At 42.2% G+C, this 21,831-nt stretch overlaps 2 protein-coding genes across 6 annotated transcripts; one reads left to right on the top strand and one right to left on the bottom strand.

Annotated features, from left to right (window-relative positions):
- Window positions 1–2,982: 2,982 nt before the first annotated feature.
- Window positions 2,983–12,864, bottom strand: TP53I3 (tumor protein p53 inducible protein 3). Of its 3 annotated transcripts, XM_072143677.1 has the most exons (7): window positions 12,561–12,663; window positions 11,019–11,161; window positions 10,157–10,424; window positions 9,864–10,076; window positions 8,858–9,054; window positions 5,649–5,716; window positions 4,024–4,276 (listed from the first exon to the last, which is right to left on the bottom strand). In XM_072143677.1, exons 1-7 carry the CDS (start codon window positions 12,565–12,567, stop codon window positions 4,258–4,260), a joined length of 915 nt encoding a protein of 304 aa, XP_071999778.1. In that variant the 5' UTR covers window positions 12,568–12,663; the 3' UTR covers window positions 4,024–4,257. The 3 variants fall into 3 exon arrangements, with proteins under 3 accessions (XP_071999777.1, XP_071999776.1, XP_071999778.1); XM_072143676.1 differs by lacking the exons at window positions 5,649–5,716; window positions 12,561–12,663 and adding an exon at window positions 12,754–12,864 and having other exon boundaries at window positions 2,983–4,276; XM_072143675.1 differs by lacking the exon at window positions 5,649–5,716 and having other exon boundaries at window positions 2,983–4,276; window positions 12,561–12,662.
- LOC140122618 (uncharacterized) lies at window positions 8,963–21,031 on the top strand. 3 transcript variants are annotated; one of them, XM_072143679.1, is made up of 2 exons: window positions 8,963–9,091; window positions 19,753–21,031. In XM_072143679.1, the coding sequence occupies exon 2, from the start codon at window positions 19,771–19,773 to the stop codon at window positions 20,467–20,469; it is 699 nt and encodes a 232-aa protein (XP_071999780.1). In that variant the 5' UTR covers window positions 8,963–9,091; window positions 19,753–19,770; the 3' UTR covers window positions 20,470–21,031. The 3 variants fall into 3 exon arrangements, with proteins under 3 accessions (XP_071999780.1, XP_071999782.1, XP_071999779.1); XM_072143681.1 differs by lacking the exon at window positions 8,963–9,091 and adding an exon at window positions 15,503–16,175; XM_072143678.1 differs by lacking the exon at window positions 8,963–9,091 and adding an exon at window positions 17,529–17,695.
- The last annotated feature ends 800 nt before the right edge of the window (window positions 21,032–21,831 follow it).

Raw genomic sequence — 21,831 nt, 5'->3', positions numbered from 1 at the left:
TTGAATGCTGCAGAAATTCCTTTCCTAACCTTGGCCATATCTGTGCCTTACCAAAATTCTGTCTCTGAACTCCTCAGGCAGTTCATTAGACCTCATCAGGCTCATGTGCTTTGACATGCAATGTGAGCTGTGAGGACAGGTGTGCGCCTTTCCTAATCAAGTCCAATCTGTTTAAACACAGTTAAACTTCAGTTAAAGAGTAGATATATCTCAAGGAGGATCAGAGGGAAATGGACAGAATGTGTGTTAAATATGAGTATCACAGCAAACGGTGTGAATACTTATGACCATGTAATATTTTGTTTTATCTTGTTTAATAAATTAGCGAAAATATCTACATTCCTTCTTTTTTTTTGTCTGGATGGGGTGCAGAGTGTATCTTCATGAGCAAAAAAAAAAATAACCTTTTTGATCTTAACAATTGGTTGCAAAAAAACAAAGAGTGAAAATTTGTAAAGAATTTGAATTATTTCCATGCCCACTGTATGGCCTATGTCTAATTACCCTGTTCCAGCACCAACACTTCTGATCTTCAGCACCTGCACCAGGCCAGAGATGTGGGGTTTGTTCCAGTCAATCCTTGGTCTCCTCAGACCTCAAGAAATCACTTGTGATGTCAGAGTAAGTGATGTCCAAGGGGGTCACGAAATTGGCAGAAGTAGGTCCTAGAGAACCCCTTTAAGAAACCCTGGGTACAATTGTATTGGCTGAGCAGGTCATATGGAGCCACTTACAGGCCTCATTAAGGCATTGCAATTCATTGAAAATTACAATTCAAGCCCATCAGGGAAGAGGAACTCCCAAACGCAGAAGCATTTAGACCTCAACAATTGTGTTCAGAAACTAGAAACACGGGTTTTGTGCCTTGTTAACCTGTTGCCTTTTATCAAGTGAGTATTACTGTGATTAAGGGATGAAACTCGCCATGATAACGGAACGCAAAAAGTGACTTGACCACACTGGCAATGATGCACAAAGTTCACGCTTCTCCAATATGCAGCAGAGCCGACACTGTCATCTTTAAACCCTTAATGACAGCCGTATCGGCTTTTTACGGCGGTCATTAAAGTTACTTCTTCTGACGCGTACGCCTTTCTACGGCGGCGCATCAGAAGAAGTTTTCGGGACACCGGGTTATTATAGTGCCGGTGTCGGTCTGTGATATCACAGCCCAGACCCGGCACTAACACCCAGGATCGTAAAAACTCCGATCCCGGGTGTTTAACCCCTTACACGCCGCGGTCATGCTTGACCGCGGCGTGCAAGTGTGTCCCCCGTGGATCGGACTCCCCCCGGTGTGCTTACCGGGGGATCCGATCCCTCCTGCCGCTGCCCCGGGTCCCGACGAGTGAAATAAAAATTGATGATTTTGTTTGTGTCCCCCTTGAAATAGTTAATAAAATCTCATGAATCAGCTTTAGACTCCCAAAATAAATTATCTATACATTGTATCTCATCCCATAAAAAATAAGCCTCATATGTTTGCATTACCAAAAAAAATAAAAATTTATAGGTCGTACAATGTGACAATACAAATCTGCTATGAACGGCGCCTCCATTCATTCTATACTCGGCCGTGCACCCATACAGCAGTTTACCACCACATATGGGGTATCAGTAAACTCGGGAGGAATTGGGCATCAAACTCTGCAGAGCGTTTCATCATTTAATTTATTCTGAAAATGTCAGTTTTGGCCTAAATGAATGTATTTTCCAAAAAAATTCTATAATTTCTAAATCGCAGGTCGATATTGTTTTAACCCATGTGAAACACTTAAAGGGTTAATAGACTTAATAGAAGTTGTTTTACATATGTTGAGGGGTGAACTTTCTATAGTGGGGTAATTTATGGGGTTTTACTATTATTTAGGCCTTTCAAAGTCACTTGAAAGCTGAGTTGTCCCTCAAAATGTGAGTTTTGGCAATTTTCATGAAAATAAGAAAAATCGCACCTAAAGTTCTGCACCTCATAACATCCTAGAAAAATGACCGGAAGCATAAAATATCATCCCAACATAAAGCAGATATTCTGTAAATGTTAGTTATCAAACTTTTGGGGTAGTTTTACATCTTGTCTGGAAACCAGAACATTTCAAACTTGGAAAATGAAGAATTTTTACAAACTTTTGCCAAATTTTCACTTTTTTTCAGAACGAAACGCAAAACTTATTACTTAAATTTTATAACTAACATGAAGTACAATGTATCACGAGAAAACATTCTCAAAATCACCCGGATATGTTAAAGCGTTCCGAAGTTATAACCAATTATCGTGAGATATGTCAGATTTGAAAAATCGAGTCTGGTCATTGAGCTGAAAACTAGTGTCGGTGATAAGGCGTTAAGGTTTGGGCAGCGGAAGCAGAAACTCTGCTCATTGTATATCTATATTATACATGGATGTCAGTCCCCAGCACTGTGGTCAGTATGTGACACTGCACTGTTTGTGTTCAGTGGTCACAGAATCATCCTGGCAAGTATGTTACAGCCCAAAGGTGAACTGATAGATAGATAGATAGATAGATAGATAGATAGATAGATAGATAGATAGATAGATAGATAGATAGGAGATAGATAGATAGGAGATAGATAGATAGGAGATAGATAGGAGATAGATAGGAGATAGATAGATAGGAGATAGATAGATAGATAGATAGATATGAGATAGATATGAGATACATAGATAGATAGATAGATAGATAGATAGGAGATAGATAGATAGATAGATAGATATGAGACAGATATGAGATAGATAGATAGGAGATAGATAGATAGATAGATAGATAGATAGATAGATAGATATGAGACAGATATGAGATAGATAGATAGATAGATAGATATGAGACAGATATGAGAGAGATAGATAGATAGATAGATATGAGATAGATATGAGATAGATATGAGATAGATATGAGATAGATAGATATGAGATAGATATGAGATACATACATAGATAGGAGATAAATTGAGTAAACAACTCGGTTATTATGAAGGATTTTTATTACAGCAGTATAGTAATAGAAGGTATAATAAAAGATATCACCATATTGTTCCCTTAAGTCAGTAAAAAAAATAGCTATAAACCAGGACATGTAAAGCTGATTTGTAAAAGTATTGAACAAAAAATATTGAACGGATCACTTCACTAATGATGGATATATGGATATAAGATATATCCCTATGGAGGGAGATAATGTATGGATTTCTATATATGATCGGTCACATGACTGTGTGTATACGTATAGGATTTTGAGCAGAGTTTTTATAGTACCCCTTTTAATTTCGTATCACCCAGCACATTAGTGTTATCTACCGAGAGGCAGTCTGGGTTTCTCTGGTAGGGTACGCACTATGGCCGCCATCACATCCGTAAAATACAACAGCCATATTTTATCTCTGGACATTATAGTCACCTATAGTCTCTGCCACCTCATAAGTCCCATACATGCTAGTATTACAATTCCTCACAGGACCCCAATCCCATATGGGCAGGGATTCTGCAAATTTTGGCAGTGTTCAGACTTTGGCAATGGAGCGTTCCTTGGGAAGGGAATGATCCTGGCATTGGATCGTATGTGGAAATGAGGTGGTCCAGATCAGTATGGATACATCCGGAGCCTAGTGTCTGTGGAGACCCAAATATCCCATTACCTCATAAAAAGACACCACTGTAATAAATGACACCGGGCAGACATGGCTCTGACCCTCTCTTATCCCTCCTGGAAATTTGGAAACTATGATGGATGCCAACACAATCTGTGATTACCATTGGATAGTGAGTGTGTAGAGACAACCCCAATGACCATTTGTCAACGTCTCATCCGTTGTCTATTAATTCAGACATTTCCAAGAGGAATAACAGAAGAAGACAGGATTCTAAGAAAGGTACCTAAACTTTGTTACATTGTTTACTTAAAAAAAACTGCTTTTTGAGAGAAGTGGTAGCGCCCCTTTAAGCATCAAGCTACAGTGAGATAGAGTGAACCCTCTGGCTGATATTCCTGTCACCTACTCACCAATATTTTATAAGAAAACCCAGATATACAGAGTTTTTCTGGGTGCAGTGATTTATGCTCATGCAGCGCTCCTGGGGTTACACTGGAATTTTCAGGACAATTTTGCCGGTGTTCTTGTTGTCTTCCATGCGCTGGTGGGCATCGGGTATCTTTTGAAGGGGGTACACACTGTCCACTATCGGACGCAGATGGATAGGACCTCCGGGGGTAAAGTGAGGCAGAGCCTGCTCTGTAAACGCCTTCACCAACTCCGCTTTATACTGTGAAACAGAAGAGCAACAAATTAACACACAGGTCTGGCAAAAATACGAAATCCCCATTAAATGAGGGATATCCTCTCCCTCAAGTCTACCAGATTCAGCGGCACAGCCCTGCTCACACTGCTTCATCCTGAGGCACAGCGACTTGAATACCTGCGGTTAATATGTAACTTCCAATATTCCCAATATTCTTTGCCGCCAGCAGGTGGAGCTATAACTTAGTGATTGTGACTTTTAGACAGGAGGAGTCAGGGGGAGGTGAGTATTGCCCATTGGCAATCGGTAACACTGTGCATTGACTATGTGACTGGAGGCATGTAGCTGGCACTTTATATGGAGCATGTGGCTGGAGTTAAAGGGGTTGTCCACTTACAGCAAATAATTGATATAGTTTCTGTAGGGAGAAGTTATATAATTTTGCAATAATTTTTCTGTATCGATTCATCATAGTTTCCTAAATCTCTGCTTGCTGTCCTTCTATATGTTTATTTCCGGTGAGAAGAAATCTGACCATAGTCACACAGGTGCACGGCTCATTACTATCATAGAGAGTTATCTGTGTGATATAACGGGCAGTGCATCTGTGTGACCCGAGTCAGATTTCTGTCCACTGGGAGTAAACATAGAAGCTTTCTATAGCAGGACAGCAAGCAGAGATCTAGAAAACTGTGAGGAATTGATACAGAAAATATATTGGAAAATTGTATAACATTTCCTTATGCAAACAATATCAATTATTTGCTGAAATTGGACAACCCCTTTAAGTATGGTGTGGCATGTATGTAGTATAAATAGCTTGCACTATATTGCTACTTCTGAGGCTGGATGACGGGGCATTAGGAAACATATGTCTTTATATAGAGGTACGTTTATCCATTGTTTATGGGATGTGTGTGGGGTTTTTTTTATGAAAGGGGGAGTAGAGGAGACGGCAACCCCGGGGAGGAGCTATCCTATGGTACAAATCTGTGATGGGTGTGATGACAATCCAGGGGCAGGGACCTCAGTAACCAATAAGATAGAAGAAGCACTGACCCAGACAATGCAACGTTTCTCCCAACAGGTCTTTTACAATTATAAGGCATGTGCAATCAGTACAGATATATATATATATATATATACAGGCAGTCCCCGGGTTACGTACAAGATCGGTTCTCTAGGTTTGTTCTTAAGTTGAATTTGTATGTAAGTCGGAACTGTATATTTTATAATTGTAGCTCCAGACGGAACTTTTTTGTTCTCTGTGACAATTGGATTTTAAAACTTTTGGATTGTCATAAGAACCAGGATTGACAATAAAACTTAATTGCACACACCTGTGATAACTGTTATAGATGTTTATTGTAGCCAAAGGCTAAAGTACAGTAATTACCAATATCCAGAGGTCCGTTTGTAACTAGGGGTCGTATGTAAGTCGGGTGTTCTTAAGTAGGGGACCGCCTGTAATATATATACACAATACAATGTGTGACATTACATCTCCCAGTGACATCACATCACATTTCATATAAAAAAGGAGCAATATAAATACAACCAAATTTGCATAAATATCAATGTTTTCTATATAAGTATTTGGTGTACAAGGATCTAATTAGATGATCATCCCAGCGGCATCAGGCCCCTCCGTTGCGCAGTTCATCCTAAGGGGCAGAGCAGCGTCGCATCCTATGTGTCCATCCCATCTATCCATCAGATTGACAAGTGTACGGGACTCTTTGGCGAATATCTTGGAATTTCATAGTCTCTGCCTCTGTTATAAAATGTGCTAACAACAAACCTAAGGACAGGCTGGCGCATGCAGATAGGTGCGGTAATACAGAACTAGTAGTACAGGCGCACGCCCCTGCCTGGGTTGTTGTAATCGTAACAACAAGCTGAAAGGGCATCTTACACATTTTACGTGTTTGTTTTCCTTTGTGGTTTATGTGACTCTATGGCCTTACCTGTAACGAGGACCACACGTAAATCATCATAAATCCACTGTTAGAAATTCTAGAACTGAATTACCCATTGCTGAAATATCTGTCAAATGTGTCCACAATGGCCCAGATTTATCAGAGCCCCTGCGCCAGTTTTCTGTCTGACTTTGCACGTTCTTTGTACGTTGGCTGTCATCATACAATGTTCTTATCTTGATGATTTCAGTAGTCCGTGTAATTACATTATAGACACCTAAGTAACTAAACCCGACTGCTGCTTATACAATACAGGCAGTCCCCGGGTTACATACAAGATAGGTTCTGTAGGTCTGTTCTTAAGTTGAATTTGTATGCAAGTCAGAACTGTATATTTTATCATTGTAAACCCAGCCAAAATTTTTTGGTCTCTGTGACAATTGGATTTTAAAAATGTTAGATTGTCATAAGAATCAGGTTAACAATAAAGCTTAATGCAGACAGCAGTAATAACTTATATCTATTTATTGTAGCCTAAGACTAAAGTACAGGAAATTACCAACATCCAGAGGGACGTTTGTAACTAGCGGTCGTCTGTAAGTCGGGTACTCTTAAGGGCACATTCACATGGCCGTCTGCAGGAACGTACATGCGCCCGCAAATTTGCGGCTGCATGTACGTCCCCATAGACGGCAATAGTGGCACGGCGCAGATACGGTGCCACACATGTGTGGCACTGATCCGGGCCGCACACCGCAATAAGATAGATCATGCCTTATCTTTCGGCATGTGTGCGGCCGTGCGCCGCTATTCTCTATGGAGGGAGGAGGGGGTCACCTCCTCTCCAGCGCACGGCGGGCATACCGCCGTGTGAATGTACCCTAAGTAGGGGACCGCCTGTAGTTACCAACTATGTATCAATATGTAACTTTTTTCCCAGATTTCACATGGTTTTGGCACATACCTGCACTTTTGACAGATTTTAGCCCTATATGTAAGGTCCACATACATTATGCTTGGTACTAGATTTTGCTGACCGGTAATGGCTGTTCCCTGGGTCACCTCTAGTCGGTTATTGGTACTTGAAATGTACCCCCCCCCTCCAGTGGTGTAACTGGAAGCAAATGGGCCCCAGTGCAAAGTCTGTCAGGCCCCTGACTACAATGTATGGTATATAGTACTAATGGGAAATTGACACCTTATGGGCCCTCTATGCCTCTTGGGCCCGGTTGCAACCGCACCCTGTGCATCCCCTCAAGTTAGGACCCTGCCCCCCTCCATTTTGTCCAACAAATATCTGAATATTTAATATCTTAAGTGGATTCTGCCTTCCCCTAAGGGGAATAGCAGGTTACGCTGAGTAATGCTGTCCGATCTAGTCAGGGGTTATATAAGGATGGGGAGGGGACACTCTTGTCATATTTTTGGTAAATTGTCAACTTAACCAACCATAAACACTAAGGCTATATTCACACTGCCGTTGCCCGCCCGTACCGTACCGTACCGTAGCGGGCAACGGCAGTGTACGGGGAGAGGAGGAGGAGGTGAGCGCAGCTCACCCCCGCCCCTCTCCATAGCAACCTATGGCGCACGGCCCCGTATTACGGGGAAAGATAGGACAGGTCCTATCTTTCTCCCGGGTACGGAACGGTACGGTGCCGCACGTGTGCGGCACCGTACCGCTCCCGTAGGGTGCCGTGCGCCCATAGGAGTGTATGGGGGACGTATATCGGCCGTATATACGTCGGCCGTATATACGTCCCCCATACGTTCGTCTGAATGTAGCCTAAGAGGGGAATTTTCATGTGTGCATGGGAGTGAGGCTGGCTCCCGCTAATAATATTAATGGGTTAATATTTTGGGCAGTGGCGCAATTTGAAGCTGATGGGCCCCAGTACAAAGTCTGTGCCAAGTCCACGAATATATAATGTATGGTTTATAGTAATAGTCTTCTCATATGGGAAAGTGACACCATAACGGCCCCCTAAGCCTCTTTGGCCCGGTTGCAACCGCACCCTCTGCACCCCCTCAAGTTACGCCCCAAAACTTCTTTGGGATCCTTGATATAATAGCTGATAGTACATGAGTTATGCTTGAAAAAAATAATCAGGAGACGAAACGTTGCATTGACTGGGTGAATACATTTATATGGATGGATTTATAGGAAAGTCTTGTTTCTGATTCTTTATAGTGGAATTATGTGACTACACTGAGATTGGGGGTGACCTAGGTGGTGTTTCATATGGAGTCATGTGAAATATTGGATTATAATACTAGTGGTTTGGGCGGTGGCCTGGGGCCCAAACCTTCTAGGGGGCCCATGGCCACCCAAAACAAGCACCAAATTTTATACTTAGAAGGACCCACACACATGAAATCCTTGTACATCTGTTCCTGCACTCAACACACATGTACACAAGAGTCATTTCAGGACCTTTGATGGTCCACCAAAGGTCCTGAAAGTGCATATTGAAAGCAGGCAGATGGGACACACCCTCCATTCCCCGAGAAGCTGATTCTAGTACCAGGTGTAGGAAGTGATTCCAGACTTGTAGGGGCTACAATATTCATACAGCCCAGGACCCATGGTGGTCTACATCCCCCCCATGGCCATATGGCTGGTATGTTTTAGCTACACTGCGTATGGGGGCAAGTGCCATGATACAGACACCTGCCATTCACTCACCTTACTTGAGCGGGATCTTAAGAGACTACCTATAATGCTTCCTCTTTTCCACAGCAGTTTTGTCAATAAGTCTCCATTGATCTGACCGGAGCCCATGAGCCCGTAGACCACCCAGCGGCCATCGGTGTTCAGACATTGCAGGTTCTTCTCCCAGTGCGTGGCCCCCACACAGTCCAAGATAATATCTGCCCCGACATCTGAAAACACAGGATAGAAGGAGCAAGATAATCCAAGGTAAGTCAGAATGTTATTCCAGGTGGGTCAGACGCAGGTGAGCAAACATAATCCATAGAAATGTTACCAGAGAATTGATAAATGTCATATAAAATATTAGTTTATATTACTATATTTTATTATTACACGGTTTACGTGGATTTGGCAGGGTAGAACCTCGGGCAGTTGGAGACGTGAAGAACCTCCCATTTGTCCGACCCGATCTTCCTCCTATGCCAGGTCACTAAGTCCTACACAAACATGGCTTTCTAAAACATGTGCCCAACATATTTCCTATTGTATGAAATAATACCGCCACTCCCTGCTTTTATCGCACAACACTGTAGCTGAGGCCTGACTCACGACGCCTGCCATCCAAATCAAACAAGTTTGGAAAAAATTATAGTAAAAACACAAGTAATGACTTGGGGAAAACACAAGAAATTCTCAGCAGGAACCACCAATTAGCAGGACAATGGTGCGTGAGCAGGACACACGGCACGTACTACTACGGGCGGTAATAGATCAGATTTTTTTTTTTTTCAATGGGCGTGTATACTTTTGCAACTAGTTTACCGATAGGAACAAATGAATCAACTGTGCAATAGCTATGATTGGAAATTTGTGTCCCTTTTTTTGTCTGCAAATACAATTCAAACCTGTCTCCATAGTAACAGACTACAAAGAAGCGTTATGTAGTCTGAGCCACTTCTATGTGAAAACCCTATTTATTACATCTCATTTTTGGGTTTTATGCCCCCCCGAAGATTATAACACACATATAAGAGCTTACTGTTTGTGGCCTCAAGACATTTTTTCCCAAAATCCTCTGTTTTGTAGTTGAATCCGGTCTCTGCTCCGAGTTTTTTGGCGACTTCGATTTTTTCCGATGAACCTGCTGTCACCATGGGGACCGCGCCAGCCAAGCGGCACAGCTGGATGGCAGCCGTACCCACACCACTGGCACCGGCGTGTATCAGGACGGTTTCCCCCTTCTGAACTTTAGCTTTAAAGAAAATATAACAAGAACAGAACTCAAAAAAATTTTTCAAAAATTTAATGGATGGATTTAGTGATAAAACTCACCCACAAAGTGCAGGAGCTGGAAGGCAGTGAGCCAGGCTTCAGGAATGGCAGCCGCATCGGTGTCACTCATGTCATGGGGGATTTGTATGAGCTGGCCTTCAGGCACTGCCACGTACTGTGCATTACCCCCTCCACCAATAAGTGCCATCACCCGATCTCCAACCTTCCACCGTCCATCATCACCCGGACCGAGTGCCACCACTGTCCCTGCAGCTTCCAGACCCAGTATCTGACTGGCACCAGGGGGGGGCGCATACATTCCTCTTCTCTGTAAAACCCATGAAATATACTGAATCATTATGCTTGATGGCACAGATATTACTTTTACATTGTCTTCTCCCAAGTGCAGGAGAGGAAGGGGTGGAGCTTAACACAGGAAACCTCTTTTATGGCGATCATTGAATTTGTTAGCTAATATACAGTTTATTTTGTTCAAAGTAGCAACTATTTTAATGCAAATAAAGGTTTCTCAACTTACTGGCTGTACATGAGTGATGAGGGATATTCTACGAATTCAGGCACAATTGGAATTTTTTCTTTAGCCCTCACCGTTCAAGAGAAATTAAAATTCTCACTAGCATGTTCACTGCTGTCAAGTGGGTGGTCCCGGGCTGGAGTAGACATCCTGGCACCGCCCAGCTGACACTATAGAACCTAATTTGCATACTGGATGCCAAAATGAATTGGGCTGATTTCTCAGGAATGGGAGATGCCAGAAAAAAAAAAATTATAACTAGACCCAAATCAGTGGAGCGACACCTATTAAAGGAGGCAAAGAGTTGGCAAGCGGAGGGAAGTGGGGTCTTTTTTTTGCACATTGTAGCAATAGTACGATTGAATTGGGATCACCAGTGCAACATACCTGTAATAAATCCGCTCGGTTCAAGGCACTCGCATGCACTTGTACCAGAACCTCTCCGTCCTTTGGGATGGGTCGAGGAACTTCTTTGACGTATAGATTTTCCGGCCCTCCAGGGCAATCAAAGAAGGCGGCCAGCATTTTGCCTGAAAAGCAAACACAATAATTACCATGAATTACACGCCCCATGGTCCTCATGGGTCACCACATCTGTTTCTAGGAAAGATGGGTGGCAAGCAATATGGCCAGTAGAACCTCAATGTAATGTTCAGCTCATCTCCCTGGTGCACGAGTCAGTGTGTATAACTCTCACATGGGGGAAGTACAGACAGTTTAGTCCACATGGATGACAGCGTCTGTATCTTCTCTGTGTAAGAGTTATGTACACTGAATAAAGTCAACATCTGCCAAGAGTTTGTATGTCCTCTCCGTGTTTACGTGGGTTTCCTCCAGATCCTCTGGTTTCCTCCCACACTCCAAAACATACTGGTAGGGTGATTAGATTGTGAGCCCCATTGGGGACAAGGACTGATCTGGCAAGATCTGTGCAGCGCTGTGTAATCTGTGTGCGCTATATAAATAAAGGATTATTATTATTAATAACAAAGCAATGTGACTTATGGATGAGGAGTGCTGGTCCAACTTTCTCAATTTGAGCCAATATGGTCACCCTAAGGCCGCATTTACACATTGCGTTCATTTTGCGTTTACATTGCGTTTTTAAACGCAGAATTACCGTAGATTATTGTTAACATTTTTGTTTACAAAAAGCAACCATTAACACATGTGTTAACATTGGCGTAACAAATGCATGCGTTAACGCTGAGATTACGGTGTAAGGTCCTGCTTAGGTGATGCCACACATGGCGGTTTGAACGCGGTTTTGGCCCGTTTTTAAGCAGTCCGTCAAAAACGCATGCCAAGAACACGGACCAAAAACGTGTTCAAAACACCACGTGTGGCATCACCCAGTTGCAAATGACTGCGCCCCCCGTCCTGCTGCAGGTGATGCTTCTTGAGGCAAGAGGCTTGACTCGCCTCATAGTTGGGGCACCCCCTGAGCTGAGCCGAGGGTGCATGTGGAGGGTCAATGATTTATGAAAAGTTCTACAACTTTGTTTCAAATTCTCCCCTAATTGTTGTCCGTGAATAAAAACTATTCTTATGCACAACCAACTCCCAAAAAAAAAAAATAATAATCTACAGAAGTTGCGGCAGAAGAAGTTGATACAATTGTATCCAGCTGTGAGTAACGGCAGCACAAACCTCCATCCTGTGCTGAGAGTTTGTAACAATGTATCAGTCTGACGGAGGAGCGTGCGCAGATGTAACCCAGCTATAGCTTCATGTTATTAAAGTTCCCATTCACTGTCAGCAAGCAGAGATTTTGAAAGCAATGATATCAAGCCTAGCGTATATAAGGGAAAGTAGCAGAACATATTATTAGAAATTATTATTTCGCCTTTACTTCCCCTTTAATACTATGGATACATGTACATGACAGAGAACCCTCCAGCAGGTCAAGAAGACCCGCTCTGCACTCACCCTCCATGTTGCAGTCTCTGTCACTTGTATAAGGGAGAGTCCAACCAGGGTCACTGCCAAGCGGAAGGTTCCACTTTTATAAATGGGGGGGGGATGTGGAAATTTTATTCATAGGATTTATAATCAATAACAAACCAGGAAAAACGGGAAATTCCTGTTTGGGTGTGATCAATTCTGTTCATACAGACTGTACCTCTTAGAGGAGAGAGGGGATCGCTTGTCTGTCATCTTGGAATGGTTTGTTCCTGTAGCTGTAGCTTCCTTATTCATGCTACGTAAACTGCGCCCCCTGCTGGAGAGTCCAGGTGAAGCGCACAGACCTGGGAGAATATCATCAGAATATATGTGACTTACAAACTTTTGATTGACAACTTTAACCTGTTTACCAACATGCAGTAGGCGAGGCTCATATGTTATGATCTGTACAACGCTGCGGAATATGATGGTGCTAGAGAAATAAAGATTGAATATGTATTCATAAATGACACGTCTACTCTACTTTTGCACTGGGGCATCCTAATATGGAACATAATTTTGAGACAAACAACTCTCAACTGATTATTATATGAGCCCACTATATATATATCATGAATACCAGAGATGAATGGGTTAATACACTGATGACGTCCTCAGAATTTGATATAACAATTGATAAGTGATCTAATGTCACCCAGTGGAATCTGTCAGTAAACTTATGATGACATTGTATTGACGTCTTGCCATTGATCTCCAGTAAATTATTATAAATTATAGGTAAATACAGCGCGAGGTGTAAATATTAGTCATGGAAACAATCACTTTGTCAGTGACTTCGGTTAAAATTAGTAAATATTAACTTGAAATATTATCCTGCAATGAACCTTGCAGATGCTGTACAGAAAGATGCTGTAATTATGGCTGTCCGCTGGGCCGCCTGTCCCAAACTCATTATCCCAGTGACACCTTTTTGGTTTTCACTCTAAACAGGGATCATAACTTTGCTGTGTTAGGATCATCTGGCTGAGATCCACTATGTGGTGGCTGAAGGCACCCGGGGGTCAGGCAGGGTATGGTCAGTAACAAGCCAAGGTCGGGGCACAGTGGGTTCAATTGGAGTTAAGGCAGCATAGGCTCATAGTCAGGACTTGTGTGGATTGTCACAGGAGTATTGAAGGTTAAAAACAGAAGTTGTAGTCAAGGAAAAGCCAAAGGTTATGAAAACAGGAGTCAGTCAGCAAGCAGGAATCAGGAAACCTTTACGCAAAGCCAATGAATAAAGGTCCTTAAAGGGCTATTCTAGTAACAACAAGTTATCCCGTATCCACTTGCTAGTATGAGGTGGTCTCAGAGAAGGGACCCCCCAATAATCATGAGAACAATGCTCTGTTATCAAAATGTTAGAAGAAGAGTGAATGTGCCCTAAAATTAGAGAAAGGGGAGAGACACCCGCCATTAAGTAACCCATTGGCTGTGACTGGGAGAGAAGGGCAAGGAGATGGGGAGATGATGCCTACCAAAAATTTGTGTAAGGAAAAATTAAGGCAAATTACACATAGAACTGAATTTGAGGGTTCCTATGCATCGAAAACTTTTTGGTTAAGACAGCCCCAAATCTTATACTGTGCCCCAAGTAGCAGCTGACCCAGAGGCCGTTTAGGAAAGAGCCCATATTCCAACATGTTGCACACAACTGTAATGGAGGCCGAGATCTGGCTGCACAATTTGCTGTGCCCAGGAGCACATGGCCGCCTGATTATGGCCTTGAGTTAAATACTTAGGGGGAGATTAATCATAAGTCTCTTAGGGCAGAACCCTTCTAGTTGCCCTTGCCAACCAATCAGAGCTCAGCTTTCATTTTCCCACAGCTATTTATAACATTAAAGCTGAGCTCTGGTTGGTTTCCATGGGCAACTAGAACCGTTTTACCTCAGAAACTTGATGATAAATCTCCCTATTTATGTCTAATCCAATGCATTAAAGGAGTTATTTAAAATACTATATTAAAAAATATTTTCTTTGGAGGAGGTTTCTTTGACCCCTTGTGATTAGTTGTTATTACCACATGTAGCCATATTATTCTACTGCTGTGGATGATGAAGTAGAAATGTCTGGAAATTGCCCTGGCGGCCATTTTATTGTAGCCCTAAGATTGTAGTCAGCCTGCTCTTTCCTCGCCATTTTGTTCTTTGTGTAAGACCCTCAGGAACATCTCCACAATGTTTTGTAGTATCTGTTATTTCATACTTTGGTTTTTGTGACTGCTTTGATCCGCCATGATTACACAGTTAGTTGTCATATGAACCATCCCTGGTAGAGAAGTGGCCACCGGGTAACAGTAACATCGCCACGGTCTATCATTATCCACAGACTTGTCAAACACAACCTGAAATCCTAGGAGTGAAGATCTCATTTCACATGATCCTTGACTGGACACTTCCCAAGTGGAGATGTTTGATCTCTAAGAAGCAGTAAACCACAGGGGCCATTAGTGACCGCAAAGAGATAAAAGTGGTGTATTTATACAGTGATATAAGTTACGCTATATCACAAAGATATCCAACACGGATTATGTCACTTTATGTGAGGGCCAGAATATAACTTCTTCCTGTCAACTCAATAGTTTCTATACATTATTGTAGTAAATCACATGAGGCCACCACGGGCATAACTAAGAGAGATGCAGGGCCCCATAGCAGACTACTGAATGGGGCCCCTATTCCCCCTTTAAAAAATCAGCCTATTTGTATATTCAGGCATGTAAGTTACAATCACACATATTTATACACTCATGTATATAAACACACATAGAGCATATGCACACTATATACACACACTACATATACGTACATACAGACCCATGCAGCATATACACACACATACAGCATATAGACACCCAATACCTTGGGCCCCCTGACACTGCGGGCCCCATAGCAGCTGCTATGGCTTCTACCCCTGTAGTAACGCCCCTGGAAGCCACAGATGGAGGCCATTGCCTCTGATATGGACTCCGTGTTCAATAATTAACATACAGGCCAAGTTCATGAACACATATAATGTCAGACTTGGGTTTTTTGGGCCCACCAAATACATATATTCTAGGGGCTTTATCCACCACCCAAGTAGAAGGGGTTCTCTCGAAGATAAGAGCCTGGGCCCACTGGGGGATCCTCTGGTATCCTGGTGGGCCAGTCCAACAGTGAACATGGATCAGTACTCCAGAAGTCTAACAAAAGTAAATGGAGCACCAGTCAGCAACCACCTTTCATATAAAGTCAGGCCTCCCAAAGTAGCCTCCCCTTAGGCACAAAGCCTATTTTGGAATTGGATAGTAAAGGCGCATCAGAATTTTGCCACGGGGTCTATTGTTTTATATATTCTGTACATACCTGGTGGTTTTATTCCCCTCACAAGGACAGTGAAATGACTTGATATGGTGCGCATTACCCTGACCACCAGGACTACCGCTACAAGAGCAGAAAGTGAAATCCTCCCTTCTGTCAGGCGAGTCGTGTTTCTTTTGACAATTTACCAAAGACTGACAAAAGGAGGCGATTCTTCCTGGAAGGAACCAAGGAGGGAGACAGACGTGTCAGCAAGGAACCATTGTCTCCTGCCAGCAGCGAGGACATCTATTCTGTATGTGGAGAATACCAGGGATTAGGAATCATTACTACATATGTTTATGTGTATCTGTAGTCAGGATGTGAAAGTCTATCCACGATGTATACCCAGCAGCCATGTTGTTGTAGTCATCCTCCTGACCCTTGAATACCCCTTAACCTTACATAGGAATGTTTTTTTACCTTATTTTACCCTTTCAAGTCTAAATTGTCACCCACCTGGAAGGTTTTTTAATAAAACCAATGGGATTCTTCAAAGAATCCTCGAAAAAACACTGGAATTCATATAAGGGAGAATCTGCACAAAGGAAGGTAAAGCAATAACTGGCAAGGAAACCCAGGCTCAAAAAGGCTTTATGATCTGACAGGGTGGCAACTGAGCAAAACCAGTCAAGACTTTAACCCTCACCTATCCCAGCACTACCAACAGAAGAGATGACAGCAGTTCTCTGCATAATTCAGAAAAAAAAACTGCAGCATTTTACTGTAATATTGCAACAAAAACTGCAAAAAAAACTATTTTATGTAAATGCAGGTTTCATTGTTTTTGTCCTTACAGGCCGTCCCCTACTTAAGGACACCTGACTTACAGACGTCCCCTAGTTAGAGACGGATCCCTCTGCTCACTGTGACCTCTGATGACCTCTCTGGATGTTACTATAATCCCAGACTGCAATGATCAGCTGTAAGGTGTCTGTAATGAAACTTTATTGATAATCCTTGGTCCCATTACAGCAAAAAATTTTGAAACTCCAATTGTCACTGGTGCAAAAATGTTTTTTGTCTGGATCTACAATTATAAAATATACAGTTTCGACTTACATACAAATTCAACTTAAGAACAAACCTATGGACCCCATCTTGTATGTAACCCGGGGACTGCCTGTATATATATATTTTTTTTCTATTAATGTGTCCTACCTATACATCTCAAATAATCCTTGGTGGGGTCTCATCCCTGATATGTGTAACCAATCCAGGGTCCATTGAAGTTACAATGTCTGGAAAATAAAGGACAAAATGTAAAAAAAAAAAGTGGTTAAGGCAAATGTCTGACAACGGATTGGAGTTATGTTGTCTGTTTCCAATGGCAACCAATAGAATTCAAAAAAAGTCATGTAAAACTGCTACAAAACAGAATAACATAAATTCATACAATTTTTAACAAGATGAATTTTTAACAAGATGAATAAAGCATTATGTCCAGTATTGTTCACTTCTTTATACTATTACATGTATGACCCGGGTAACTTGTTGTTACTTGTATACTTTTGTGTTTGTGCATCTTTCAGTAGTGGAAACTACCCGTCTGCCCCATCCCATAGAGGAGAATGCAGTATCCTCTTTCAGTTGGTAAATAGTTCTGTACCCAAACATTGAGTAAGTACAGACCTCCCACATCTTATTAACGGGAAGACGTGACCTCTGCAAACAAAACACGATCAATTCATTGTACGGAGCTCTCAAGTACCCGGGTAGGTGCAGAGCAGTGCTCCTCCTCACATCCAGACACATCTCCTGCAGGACACTACACAGGTAAGCCATCACCCGAAATGTGCTTTATACATGGGGCAGATATCAGAGAATTGCTTAAATAGCAACTCCCTAATATGCCATTTATCCCATGTCCTATAACTCTCCTACATATAAATAGAATAAATGCGGAACATTTACCCCTAAACCAACTCAAAAATTTGCTTGGGACCCCTCACCGATATCCTACAGACACCAATATAGTGTAATGCAATGGTGGAGCAGGGAGCAATGGACTCCCGGCTCTTCCATTCATTCCATACACATTAAGGCTCCTTTAGATGGAACTTTGAAATTTCAGAAATACAAATCAGAATTTTATTTTTGCAATAACTTTGCAATAGGGTAACCAAAATGTTCCACTATATACACTCTGCATCACCAGTTTGGGATCAGACCCATTTTCAGTTCTTTTTTAATTTTCATTTTTTTTTTCTTTGATGAATTTTTTAAGGAGATGTAAGTACAGTCAGTCCCCGGGTTACGTACTGGATAGGTTCTGTAGGTTAGTTCTTAAGTTGAATTTGTATGTAAGTCGGAACTTTTATATTTTATAATTGTAACCCCAACCAGAATTTTTTTGGTCTCTGTGACAATTGTATTTTAAAAATGTTGGGTTGTTATAAGAACCAGAATTAATAATAAAGCTTCATTACAGACTCCTGTGATAACTGTTATAGCTGATTATTGTAGCCTAAGGCTAAAGTACAATAAATTACCAATATCCAGAGGTCCGTTTGTAACTAGGGGTCGTCTGTAAGTCGGGTGTTCTTAAGTAGGGGACCGCCTGTATATATAAATATCTGTTATAGATTTGTGCCGTAGATCCAGAGGCTGGATGCAGGAATAATCCAATATTTAAGTGGACGAGTTTAATTTTTAAAAAAAATCAATACCTGTGTCCTACATAAGGTGATAATAGACTTTTTGGGAATTTGATTACTAAATTATATTTTACTTGCCGATTTCACCTGTAACTTTTGATACATTTTTAGCCCCAATAACACAGAGAACGCAGCCCCGTAAGGGAATGCAGCCCCTATGGCACCCTTAGGGTCCCTGTTGGACCCCACAGTCCTTTTTAGATTAAGCCTTGAAGAAAGAGATCACACAATGGCGTCCAGATCTGTATACGCAGTTCTCATTGTGCGCTGTGTACACGGCAATCAGGAATATGGGGACTGTAAGAACACAACCGTGCCATCTCTTTGGTTGTTCCACGTATACCAGTATTCTGCATTCATTCAAGTATATATTGCATTCATCTTGTAAGAAAAAATGAAAATACTGATGCAAAACACTGAGCAGTATACTGCTGTGTAAACATACCCTAATACAACATACTTACAGCAGTATTGACCATATAAAGCTGTAGCCAGCATTGGTATTAGCCCTGGAGATCTGTGTAACCATACCTTTCTGTGTGTTGTTAGTAGCAGCAGGACTGTCAAAAAAAATTGATTTATATTACAGGATTGTAGCTGGACTTGCGGCACTGGAGCAGTTTCCTCACACTGTTGTATTCTTTGTTTCCTGTATTAAAAAATTGCTCCCGACCTCTCTTCTCTTTACTTATATCCAGCCAAAAGCATTCTAATGCTCTTACTCGGAGCAGAGAAGAGCAGTCCAGCTACAATCCTGGAATATAAATGTATTTTAAATAGTGCTGCTGATACAAACAACACACAAAGGTATGATTACACAGATCTCCAGGGACAATACCTAACGCTGGTTGTAGCTTTGTATGGTCAACACAGCCTTCAAGTACTGATCCTATATACATATTAAATTATCTGGTTGTCATTGAAAGGTTGTTTAGGACAAACTCTTTGCTGTTCCCAAATAATGTGGATAATTTTAACTGCTCCATAGTTTTTTTTGTCCTCATGGTCACCAAGGACATGGGATTTTCATTTGGCCCAGGAATTCTTGATGGGTTCTTTGGGTCAGTCATGTCTATGCCTTGGTGGGGGATTGGAGATGTTATAGAGACCGAGTCATGAAACTGTAAAACTGGTGGAATCTTTTTACTGAAATTTTTTGTTTTCCTTTTTAAATAGTCAGAACGATCACCGACCATGGAGCCACCCATGAAACACCGCCCCAAGTCCGCTCCGGTCATAACCGATGCCTACGTCCAGAACAAGAAGGAGGACGAGTGCCTGTGTGTGCGGCTGGACAGCCTACACTACCAGCAACAAGCAAGTCTGATCCGACTCAAGCAAGCCGTGAGCGACATTGTCCGACAGAGGAGGAACCTGCTCACCCAACGGGCGATTACACCTCAGTCCTCCCTGGACCACGTCATGGATGAAATCCACACCTACAAAAAAGATAAGAGGAGACACGGGCTTCCTACGAGCCAACTCCCTCCCAGTACCGAGCTGTACATGGAACCTGGCCTGAGTTCAAAATGGCCGCCCTCTCCATCTTTCTTGCCCAGCACCACTTACATCTCAAGCAACCAAAAAGAAAGCACAAAAAGGGAAGATAGAAGATCTTCAGTCACGGACGAAGCAAAAGTCAAATCTACAGAACACGCTCAAAAACATGAGAAAAAAGTGAGAGTGATGTCACCAGGGCAGAAGACGTCCCAAAGGGGCAAGGAGCTGCTGACGTACAAAGAGCTCAGTCAGATCGCTTGTCTGGAGAACATCTCCATGAGGGAAGCCGAGAGGCAGAGGCAACAAAAACAGATGGAAAAACAGCGACTGAGCCGATCGATGGACAGCGCCCTCCAGGAGCGAGTGCACAGATTCCTCCGCAAGCTGGACTAGGCCAGACCCGAATATAATGTATGTAATGTACCGGAGAGGGGACCTCCTGCTGGACCTCCGGGACCTACCACATGCAGGACTTCAATGTCTCCTGTTGTTTCCTCTTAGAAAAGATGGGTCATTATAGGTCTGTCCCCTCTGCCCTTTGGTTCTACAGGACTTCCCTCTTTAGAGGACTTCCTATAGGATCATGGAGGCAAGTGTGGTCAACTGGCCAGAAGGTCAAACCAAGCACCACAATGGAAGAGCCCATTTAATATGTACTAACCAGGACCCCATTTCTTTTGACACCTCTCTAGATAGGGCGCCCTCTTCTGGTGAAAACTCCCATACAAATAAATATCATTGTGATTTATGTGATTGATCATACTCTACCTTCAAAATAACGCACTACTAGGCAAAGAAAAGGACTATTAAAGGGAATGTCCATTATAAACCCTGTGGTATCATAAGGGAGTCCCAAATATGACTACTTGTTCCTATGTGCTGGAATTACCAAAAGATATAAATGTGGTTCACAGAGATATTACTAATTGAGTACCGTATTTTTCGGACTATAAGGCGCACCCGATTATAAGGCGCACCATCAATAAATGCCTGCTAAAAGTCTAGGTTCATATATAAGGTGCACCGGATTATAAGGCGCACCTGATTATAAGGATGAATGACCAGCAGGTGGCAGACCTGTGCACAGTTCAAGGCAGCTGTTGTCTGTAATTACGGTTCATATATAAGGCGCACCGGACTATAAGGCGCACCTTTGATTTCTGAGGAAATCAAAGGATTTTTTGTGCGCCTTATAGTCCAAAAAATATGGTACATAGGAGGCGTGTCTTCATTAGAGCCCTCCCACTCTATCCAGAGTTGTGTAGTAACTCACTGACGACCTCTGCTGGAGAGTTACAGAACTGACATCACAGGTTATCACTGGAGGGAGTAGTGGGATGACAGTAGTAGTAGTTGTGTCTAATATCTGTATATCTTACTGCACATATTGTAAGGATGAGGGTTTATGTTACATTATGTTACATTGTATAAATATTCTGATTTTGTCTTTTTCAAGTTGTCAAATCTCTGAGCACCTGACTCCATTGTTTTAGAATCATTTTTATTTAATACATAGATTTTTAGGTAGATGGGTACATAAAATGATGCTATAAATCTGAGGATCGGGAGAAGACGTGGCGCAGTGGACGTGGATTAAGATGTTGTAAATCACAGTCTTCCGGGTGATAGATAAAATAAACTGTAAGAATCCATAATAAAATATTATTTTTACATTCTGATTTGTCACGACCTTCCATCAGGCATCCGGCAGAGCAGGGAATGGGAGGATTGCTTGATTGGATTCACTTTTTTTTA

This window comes from Engystomops pustulosus, chromosome 3 (assembly GCF_040894005.1).
Source record: "Engystomops pustulosus chromosome 3, aEngPut4.maternal, whole genome shotgun sequence".
NCBI classification, from domain to species: domain Eukaryota; kingdom Metazoa; phylum Chordata; class Amphibia; order Anura; family Leptodactylidae; genus Engystomops; species Engystomops pustulosus.
Note: the sequence above shows the minus strand (reverse complement) of the source record. Positions and strands in the feature narration are given on the sequence as shown.

Coding starts and splice junctions, on each gene's coding strand:
- LOC140122618 (XM_072143679.1), top strand. CDS start 19,771: ATGGAGCCACCCATGAAACACCGCCCCAAGTCCGCTCCGGTCATAACC.
- TP53I3 (XM_072143675.1), bottom strand. Junction 10,077..10,156: donor CCAGCTCCTGCACTTTGTGG/GTGAGTTTTATC, acceptor TTTTCTTTAAAG/CTAAAGTTCAGAAGGGGGAA. Junction 9,055..9,863: donor ATGTCTTGAGGCCACAAACA/GTAAGCTCTTAT, acceptor CTGTGTTTTCAG/ATGTCGGGGCAGATATTATC.